This window comes from Gossypium hirsutum, chromosome A07 (genome assembly GCF_007990345.1).
Source record: "Gossypium hirsutum isolate 1008001.06 chromosome A07, Gossypium_hirsutum_v2.1, whole genome shotgun sequence".
NCBI lineage: Eukaryota > Viridiplantae > Streptophyta > Magnoliopsida > Malvales > Malvaceae > Gossypium > Gossypium hirsutum.
Window position 1 is genome coordinate 87,926,315 of NC_053430.1, and position 10,000 is coordinate 87,936,314.

General features: G+C 48.4%; 1 protein-coding gene and 1 non-coding gene across 2 annotated transcripts; both read left to right on the forward strand.

The window, feature by feature from the left end:
* Nucleotides 1-379: 379 nt before the first annotated feature.
* LOC121204026 (5.8S ribosomal RNA) lies at nucleotides 380-535 on the forward strand. Its single transcript, XR_005898954.1, has one exon. It is a non-coding gene; the product is annotated as a 5.8S ribosomal RNA (ribosomal RNA).
* A 3,628-nt stretch (nucleotides 536-4,163) lies between these two features.
* LOC121203753 (uncharacterized) lies at nucleotides 4,164-5,117 on the forward strand. The gene has a single exon (XM_041074205.1). It carries the CDS (start codon nucleotides 4,164-4,166, stop codon nucleotides 5,115-5,117), a length of 954 nt encoding a protein of 317 aa, XP_040930139.1.
* The last annotated feature ends 4,883 nt before the right edge of the window (nucleotides 5,118-10,000 follow it).

Below are 10,000 nucleotides of genomic sequence, written 5' to 3' on the forward strand. Positions count from 1 at the left end.
GTAAGATTATGGCGACGGAAACTCCAAATAGAGAAGCGATGTACAGGGTTTTCCGTTCGTTTTGGTACACAAAGGAGGAAGTTGACTTTGTTGCTTTGAAAGAAGGTGTCGTGATCGTTAAGTTTGGGTGTTTGAAGGATCGAAGCTGTATCGTTAAGTTTGGGTGTTTGAAAGAAGGAGGAAGGTTTTCCGTTCCCCTTTTGCCCATTGGGTGGGATGAGATGTCAGGATCAACTTCTTCGATGCAAAACGAACAAACCTCCGGTGGGAATCGCACCAAGGAATCGAAATGAAAAAAGGGACACATCTCTTGTCGCCGCACCGTTCGTGGTGTCAGTACTTCAGTGATGTTGTTCTTTTGTCGCAAAGTATATAGAACGACTCTCGGCAACGGATATCTCGGCTCTCGCATCGATGAAGAACGTAGCGAAATGCGATACTGGGTGTGAATTGCAGAATCCCGTGAACCATCGAGTCTTTGAGCGCAAGTTGCGCCCCAAGCCATTAGGCCGAGGGCACGTTTGCCTGGGTGTCACGTCTGTCTCGGGACTCGGTTAGACCGCGGGCAAAAATTGGCCTCCCGTGCTCTCACGGCTAGCGGTTGGCCTAAATTCGAGTCCTCGATGACATAATCGTCGTGACGATCGGTGGTAATGCTGTAAGCAACCTCGTTCGGAGTCGTGCGCGTTCATCGATCGAGACCCTTAAACCCTTTCGGCATCGCATCCAAACCCAAGGTCAGGCGGGATTACCCGCTGAGTTTAAGCATATCAATAAGCGAAGGAAAAGATACTTACCAGGATTCCCCTAGTAACGGCGAGCGAACTGGGAAAAGCCCAGCTTGAGAATCGGGCGCCACCGACGTTCGAATTGTAGTCTAGAGAAGCGTCCTCAGCCGCGGACCAGGCCCAAGTCCCCTGGAAAGGGGCGCCGGAGAGGGTGAGAGCCCCGTCGTGCCCGGACCCTGTCGCACCATGAGGCGCTGTCTACGAGTCGGTTGTTTGGGAATGCAGCCCTAATCGGGCGGTAAATTCTGTCCAAGGGTAAATACGGGCGAGAGACCGATAGCGAACAAGTACCGTGAGGGAAAGATGAAAAGGACTTTGAAAAGAGAGTCAAAGAGTGCTTGAAATTGTCGGGAGGGAAACGGATGGGGGCCAGCGATGTGCCCCAGTCGGATGTGAAACGACGAGAGCCGGCCCGACGAGAGCTGTTCAATTTGGCTTTGCTAGGCAGACAGGTCTGGAGACTTATGACGCACATGGATACATTGTGTTTCAAAGTGTTAAGTGCCAAGTATTTCCCGAATGGCGATGTGTTCAGTTACAAAAAAGGTGATAAACCCTCGTTCACATGGACGAGCATTGCTAAGGCGGTTGATGCTCTCAAGGATGGTTTCCTTTGGCAAGTAGGCAATGGCAACACGATCGATATTAGGAAGGATCATTGGGGAGTTAATGGCATTCAAGGTAAGTCGGTTTGTCGGTCTCCTTTTAATCATGACGAGAGAGTGGTCAAGGATCTGTGGGACCGTAATTCCAAGCGGTGGAATAGGGAAAGGATAATCGAGATTTATGGTGAAAGTTTGGGGGAGTGTATTTGCAATTTGCCCATTCCCCATAATGGTATTAAAGACACGAGGGTGTGGTATTAAAGACAGAGTTGGAAGCGCTTAAAGAAGGCTTAAACCTGACGGCTAGATTAAAAATCGCTCGGCTTATTGTGGAATCTGACAGTACTGGGCTCGTCAATTCGGTCAACAAGCGGAATAAAGATATTACTGTTTTTGGACAGCATATTCAGCATACTTGTAGTGCTTTTAATTTTTTTGATTCTGTCATGTTAATTGGATTAGTCGTACTAGCAATAATGCTGCTGATTTACTTTGTCACTTAGCCGTTAGGAACAAAGTTGATTTGTATTTTGATATGGATTATCCGACGGATATCCATGGTTTGATTATTAAAGATGCAATAAGATGAGGCTGACTTTTGGTCGTTTTCTTTCAAAAAAAAAAAGAATGTCGACTGGTAGCACATTGACCAAGTTTTTTTAGCTCTTTAGGGGGGAAGTGATATTGAGCAGCTAGGGGTTATCCAGGGCACTGCCCATGCCCATCACATGCCCGGACGTCGGTGCCCCCCACCACCGGTTAGGTTCCCGGCGGTGCTACGACGATCCATCCCGGCGATGATCCGGTGAGCCATCTCAGGATACACAAACGGTGCAACGAGTCCCTCCCCAATCCCAAAAGGTAGAATTCAGATATCGTTACATGTTCGGTACCCAATAATGAATGAATCGTCCCAAAGGTAGGATTCGGATACCGTTGCATGTCCTGTACCCAACAATGAATGAATCGTCCCTGTCCCTCCCCTTTTGCAACAAGAGCCCCCGGCACCTTTGGCCCCGCGGTAGCCTCGTACACTATCGACAGCGTGTGCCATCCTGTGGTGCGGGGCCATCGGGCACCACCGGCCCCTTTGATGTGTTAGAGCATCGGGCAGCATCGGCACCTTGGTGCATCGGATGTGCGGGAGGGTCAAGCACCAAAGCTAATTTTGGGCCCCCGTTGGTGCAGAAGCGTCGGCACCATAAAGTGTCCCTGTTTCAGACATATGAATGTCGCCTGGTAGCATTTTCCTGGTAGCAGTAGCAGCTGTTTTGCGCGTTTTGTGATTTTTCTCCAAGATTTGGACGATTCTATTTCTTGTTTTTTGGATGTGTGTCTGCCTTATTCGTTTTAAATAATATGGCAGTTTGAGTGGGTTCTGAGTTTAGTTCGGTGTGTTTTGGTGCGGTTTACTTTTATTTTTACTTAACTTTTTCTTTTTTCGGTGGTCGTTCGGTGGCTTTATTGCGAAGTGACAGCATCTGACGGGGCTCCTGGTCAGAAATGACGTTTCTTGGAGCGTTTCTTGGTTCGTGTCTCACGGTGATATAGTTTTCGTTTTATTTTTCCTTTGTTTATTTGATTTTTATTTGTTTTCTGTACGTTTCTTTGAGTTTTTTTGTCTGCTTATTCTTTATTTTGTCTCGTTGTGGGGCCCGTCGGGCTAGTTCTTTTCGTCTCGGTGTGGTTTTTCTACGTTCTTTTTTTTTGGTTTCTGCATGAGAGTTGGCCGTCTTTTCTTCATACGATGTGCATGTTTCATGCATATGCATGCAGTATTTACGAGTTTTAGCGTCGTAAATAGTATTTTCCTTTTAGTTGTGTTGTGTTCTTAGGTTCTGATTGGTTTTCTTTGGTTTCTTGTTGGTTGTTTTTCGGAGGTATCTATCAGCTGGTGAGGCTTTGTGCCTTCGCACGAGTTTGCTTTCGTTTGTGATCCTGTTCCGCGGCGTTTTCTTGCTTGTTTGCGTTGGGGTTTTGGCCAAGATTTGTCTTCTCTGTTTCTTGGGCAGATTCAGTTCTTTACATCATGGAGAATAGGCCAGAAAATGATTCGACAAGACTGACGGAGGAGATAAATGCGATTCTCGAGAGACTGAAATTTTTGGAGGAGGAAACTGGGCAAATAATCAGTACGAATGATGGTATAAGTGATCAAGGTTTTGAATCTTGGGCTGTGGGGGAGTTGATGGCGATTGACTGGAGGGATCACGATGGTGGATGGACAGAGTTCATGAGGATAAAGGTTAAGATAAATGTTTTAAAACCTCTAAGGTGGTTGGTGAGAATGATGGACAAGGGTGGAGAGGAACATATAGGGTTCAATAAGTACGAGCGACTTCCAGATTTTTGCTACGGGTGTGGGGTGATAGGGCATATTCTGAAGACATGCATTATCGAAAAGGAAGGGGCGGGGCTATTGATTCAAACCTCCAGTATGGTAGCTGGTTGAGGGCTTCTGTCGCGAATCCAAACCAAGAGAAAGTGAAAGAACAAACGAATCTAGCTCGAGGGGAGACGGGGAGCAGGATGGTAATAAGGGCAAGGGGAAAACATCTGTAGTTGAGCCAACGGCCTTTTCACCTAGGGAGGGAAATGGCCAAAATATATCGCGGGAAGGGCTGGGAAGGCTAAAAAGCAAGCACAAAAGACATAGAGGACCCTATGGCGATAGTTAGGCTGAAAGTCCTGCTAGAGTGGTTAAGAGAAAACTCCTGGAACATGTCTCACCTTTAAAGGCGGTGGCTGGTGACCAGCCCCGCCAGGAGCCATGAAAATTCTATATTGGAACTGTTGTGGGGTGGGGAACCCTGCGACAGTTCGGGAATTTAGGCAACTTCTTGTTGCTAATGTCCCTGATATCGTTTTCCTGTGTGAAACTAAGATTAATTCTAACAGGTTCCAGCGTATCCGTTCCATATGCAGAATGGAGGGTTGCCTCGCAGTGGACTCCGTAGGAAAGAGTGGGGGGTTTGCATTACTTTGGCGGGATGGTATAGATGTGTCGGTTCAAAATTATTCTAATTCTCATATTAACTCGTTGGTTAGGCTGGAGAACGAGGATGTGTTAAGATTTACCGGTTTTTACGGCCAGACTGCTTCTAGATCGAGACAACAGGCCTGGGATATTTTGAGGAGAGTGCATCATAAGGTTAATGAAGGATGGATTGTTGGGGGTGATTTTAATGCTATTCTGAATCTCTCTGAAAAGGAAGGTGGCCGTAGTAAACCCAAGGTGTTGATGGAGGAATTTTGTAATATCCTGGAGGAGTTAAAGCTCACCGATATCAAGCCTTGCAATGGATGGTTTACTTGGACAAACAATAGGGAAGGTGATCGGCTTGTCAAAGAAAGGCTGGATAGATTTGTTGCCTCCGATGTGATTCTGGATAAGTTCCCTTTCTTAGCTTCCTATGTCGTTCGCCAGTCCAGGTCCGATCACGAGGCTATCCTGATTGATACGAAAGGTAGTAAGCCTAATAGGGAGAGGATGGGTCACAAGGCGTGGTTCAGATATGATACGTGTTGGGCGGGGGAGCAGGAGCTTAAAGACTTAATTTCGTGCATTTGGGAAAAGGAGGAGAGCAACATGTTGGCGAAAATGGACATGACTCGTGATAAGTTGGGCCCTTGGCAGTTTAGTCGCTTTCGAAACTTGAAATATAAGATAAAAGGGCTGGAGAAGGAGATTATTAGACTTATGGATGGCCGAACGGATGATTGAACCGCGTGTCTGCTCAAACAAGCTCGTGGTAAGCTTGGCCACCTTTATGATGTCGAGGAAAAGTACTGGGCGCTTAGGGCCCGATCCCAGTGGCTGAGGGAGGGGGATAGAAACACGCGCTATTTCCATGTTCGTGCTTCGGGACGTAGGAGGAAGAATAAAATTTCGAGACTTAAAGATGAACAAGGAAATTGGCATGATAATGAGGAGGAGATATGTGGTATTGGCTGGAATTATTTTCATTCTTTGTTTAAGACTTCGATAAACCTGAGTGAAGCCAGCGACTTCCAGCACATCCCTAAATGCATTGATATGGACACCAATCGATTTCTGAATGATGCCTATACGGATAAGGAGATTTTGAAGGTGTTTAAACAGATGGATCCTCATAAGGCGCCTGGAATTGATGGGCTTTCGGGTAGTTTTTTCAAGGATCATTGGAATACAGTGGGGAAACATGTCCTGAGTTTATGACATGATATTCTTTAGGGTGATAAGAGTGTTGAATATGTTAATGAAACCCTGATCATTTTAATCCCTAAAATCAAAAATCCTGATGAGATGGCTAACTTCCGTCCTCTTAGTCTGTGCAGGTTTGTCTATAAAATGGTTGCTAAGACGCTTGCTAACCGGCTCAAGAAGGTCCTTCCAAAGTGCATAAGCCAAAATCAAAGTGCTTTTGTCCCCAACCGCATGATTCACGATAACATTCTCATAGCCTACGAGCTTGTGCACTATCTTAGGAGCTCAAAAAACGGCCCGAACAAAGAATGTGTGATCAAATTGGACATGAGCAAGGCGTACGATCGGGTGGAATGGAGTCTTATTGAGAATGTGATGGAAAAAATGGGTTTCTCTTCTGTTTGGGTTAAAAAAATCATGGATTGTGTTTGTACTGTTAAATATAGGGTTAAGTGTAATATGATTCAGTCGGATGTTATTATTCCCGATAGGGGTCTTCGTCAAAGGGACCCTCTTTCCCCCTACTTGTTCCTGTTCTGTATGGATGCCCTGTCTCGTATGCTAATCCATGCGCAAGACACTAATATGATTAAGGGCATTCGTGCTAGTTTCAATGGTCCTCGGATTAATCATTTATTCGTTGCTGACGATGCCCTTTTATTTGTTAGGAATGAACAAAGTGAAGTGATGGAGTTTTCGAAAATACTGAAGTCCTTTGAGCGTATATCGGGTCAGCGCATCAATTTCGACAAATCCATGGTGTATTTTAGCCCGAACACCATTGCTTCTTAGCGGGAAAGCTTGAGCAGCTTACTTAGGATGAGGGTGGTTCCCAACCTTGATGCTTATTTGGGTTGCCTATTCCGGTGGGTAAAAAGAAGCGCGATGCTTTCAAGAGTATCCTGGATCGAACTGCTAACAGGATTAATAGTTGGTCAAAGCGACTTTTGTCTTATGGGGGTAAGGAAATTTTCATTAAATCGGTCCTTCAAGCTGTCCCTACGTATACGCTCTCGGTTTTCTTTGCTCCTAATGCTGTGTTGGAGGAACTTCAATCTATGATCAGTCGGGTTTGGTGGAGTGGTCAAGATAATAATCGGTGCTGGCATATTCTTTCTTGGGACCGCATGTGTTTTCCTAAATGGATGGGGGTCGTGGTTTTAGGGATCTTCGTCGCTTTAATGTGGCCTTGCTAGGCAGACAAGTGTGGCGCCTTATGAGCTATAGAGATACGCTTTGCTTTCGGGTCCTAAGTGCCAAGTATTTCCCGGATGGGGACGTCCTTCATCCTAAGCGTGTTGAAAAACCCTCCTTCACTTGGCAGAGCATTGCTAAAGCTGCCAGTACGTTGTATGATGGTTTTTGGTGGAACGTGGGTCGGGGTGATAAGATTGATATTTGGCGAGATAACTGGGGCTTCAATGACCTGTCGGGTGTCTCTATTAAGCTCAGCAGGAGGGAGGTCCATGAGGAGAAAGTGAGTGACTTGCTTAATAACGAGAAAGACGGGTGGAATGTGAGAAGGGTTCTTGAGATTTACGGTGAAGACTTGGAGGACCAAATTTGCAAAATCCCCATTATTCATATGGCCCTAACGATGACTGTATCTGGTACCACAACTCCCTTGGATATTATTCGACCAAGTCAGCCTACTCCTGGTTGACTTTGAAGCATGTGGGCCTTGGTCCTCACCGTTTTATTTGGAAGATAGCGTGGAAACTCCAGACTCTTCCGAAGATTAAGATTTTTTGCTGGCGTTTGGGGCACGATATCCTTCCTACGTACGATAATATCTCCGGTATTCGTAGGGAGCAGAGCAGCAACTGTTCGAGATGTGGGCTTGCTAGAGAGAACCTACTTCATGCTATGAGAGACTGCCCTAGTTCTAAAGCGGTTCTGGTTCATGGAGGCCTGAATAATAACTTGCTTGAGGGTAGCTATGGCCGCTGTGTGGACTGGCTTGAGGATGTGGCTCGTACACTTGATCTGAAAGCTTTCTCTGACTTTATTACGGTGCTCTAGAATATTTGGAATAGTAGGAACAATAAAGTTTTTCAGGATGTGGAGGAGGAAGCTAGAGTGATGTGGGAAAGGGCTATTGTGTTGAGCAAGGATTTTCGAATTTTTAATTTCATGGATAAGCCGTTGCTTCCTAAACCGATTATGGAGAAAAGTTGGAAGAAGCCAGATCAGGGGACTGTTAAAATTAATTTTGATGCATCTTCGAAAGGTAGGAAGTTGAGTTTTGGGCTGGTGGCGAGGGATCACGACGGTTTTGTCCTTGGTGGGCGGGCTGGTATGGTTGCGCAGAATGATCAAGCCGAATGGGCTGAGTTTCATGCGCTGGTTGAGAGCATCAAATTTACACGCTCCAGGAACTGGCTTAAGCTGGAATTTGAAACCAATTGTGCCAGCTTGGTGAATAGGCTTAATAGGCGGTGGGCTGACTTATCCACTATGGGCTACAGCATTCGGGAGAACATTAAGATTTTGGATTTTTGTGATAGTTATCATTTTGCTTGGTCCCCGCGTAGTTGTAATAAAGTTGCTGATTCTCTTTGTAAATGGGCGAAGGCTTTGAATTGTATTAAGGATTTCGATATGGATTATCCTGTTGAAATTCATGATGTTATTTTAAGTGATGCAATAAATTGAGGTCGACCTTCGGGTCTTTCTTTCGAAAAAAAAAGAATGTCGCCTGGTAGCACATTGACCAAGTTTTTTTAGCTCTTTAGGGGGGAGGTGATATTGAGGCGAACAGGGGTTGTCCAGGGCACTGCCCACGCCCATTTCATGCCCAGACGTCAGTGCCTCCCCATTGCCGGTTAGGTTTTCGGCGGTGCTCCGGCGATCCATCCCGGTGGTGCTCCGGTGAGCCATCCCGGCGGTGCTCGACGAGCCATCCCGAAATATCGAAAACGAAGCTACAAGTCGTCCCGGTCCCTCCCCTAGGTCCCTCCCCTTTTGAATCATCTCGATCCCTCCCCTTTTGGAACAAGATCCTCTGGCACCTTGGGCCCTTGGTCGTGTCGGAGCATCAGGCACCCTTGGTAACCTAGGACGTCGATGGTGCGGGAGCATCGGCACATTGCTGCTTGGACGTGCTGGAGCCTTGGACGCCATTGACAACCTAGGATGTTTGTCGTACGGGAGCCTCGGGCACCATCGGCACCTAGCCCCTTGGTCGTGCGGGAGCCTCGGGCACCACCGGCACCTTGGTGCTTGGATGTGCGGGAGCCTAGGGCACCATCGGCAACCTCGGACCCTGGTCGCGTGGGAGCCTCGATACCATTGGCAACCTAGGCCCTTGGTCGTGCGAGAGCCTCGGGCACCATCGGTACCTAGGCCCTTGGTCGTGTGAGAGCCACGGGCACCATCGGAACCTAGGCCCTTGGTCGTGCGGGAGCCTCGGCCACCATCGGCACCTAGGCCCCTGGTTGTGTAGGAGCTTCGGCCACCATCGGCAACTTAGGCCCTTGGTCGTACGAGAGCCTCGGGCACCATCGGCACCTAGGCCCTTGGTCGTGCGGGAGCCTCGGGCACCATCGGCACCTTGGTGCTTGGATGTGCGGGAGCCTCGGGCACCATCGGCAACCTAGGCCCTTGGTCGTGCGAGAGCCTCGGGACCATCGGCACCTAGGCCCTTGGTTGTGCGGGAGCCTCGGCCACCATCGGCACCTAGGCCCTTGGATGTGCGGGAGCCTCGGGCACCATCGGCAACCTAGGCCCCTGGTCGTGCGGGAGCCTCAGGCACCATCGGCAACCTAGGCCTTGATCGTGCGAGAAGCTCGGGTACCATCGTCACCTTGGTGCTTGGATGTGTGGGAGCCTCGAACACCATCGGTAACCTCGGCCATTGGTCGTGCGGGAGCCTCGGGCACCATCGGCACCTTGGTGCCTTGGATGTGCGGGAGCCTCGAGCAGTATTGGCACCTTGGTACTTGGATGTGCGGGAGCCTCGAGCAGCATTGGCACCTTGGTGCTTGGAGTGCGGGAGCCTCGGACACCATCGGCAACCTAGGACGTTCGATGTGCGGGTGCCTCGAGCAACAGGGGCACCCTGGTGGCTCGGATGTGCAGGCTAAAGAAAAGTGTCCCCGTTTCAGACATACGAATGTTGCCTGGTAGCAGATTGACAAAGTTTTTTTAGCTCTTTAAGGGGTAGAGATCCGCTGCCCCCGGACGTGGCCCCCCCTCGAACCCGAGGTGGGGTGCATCCGCAGCCCCCACGGGGGTCGGATAGTCCCGCAATGACTCACCAACGATGGTGGGTCAATCGCCGGTGCTAGTGGCCGAGGTGATGATTTTTCGGCCAGTCAAGCCCGTGCCCATAGAAATGTAGCCAATGACTCCAAGACCAGGTTCCCTATATCAGGCAAAGATCTCTTGGGGTGGGTTATGCATTGCTATGGGCTCGAGCT

Coding starts and splice junctions, on each gene's coding strand:
- LOC121203753 (XM_041074205.1), top strand. CDS start 4,164: ATGAAAATTCTATATTGGAACTGTTGTGGGGTGGGGAACCCTGCGACA.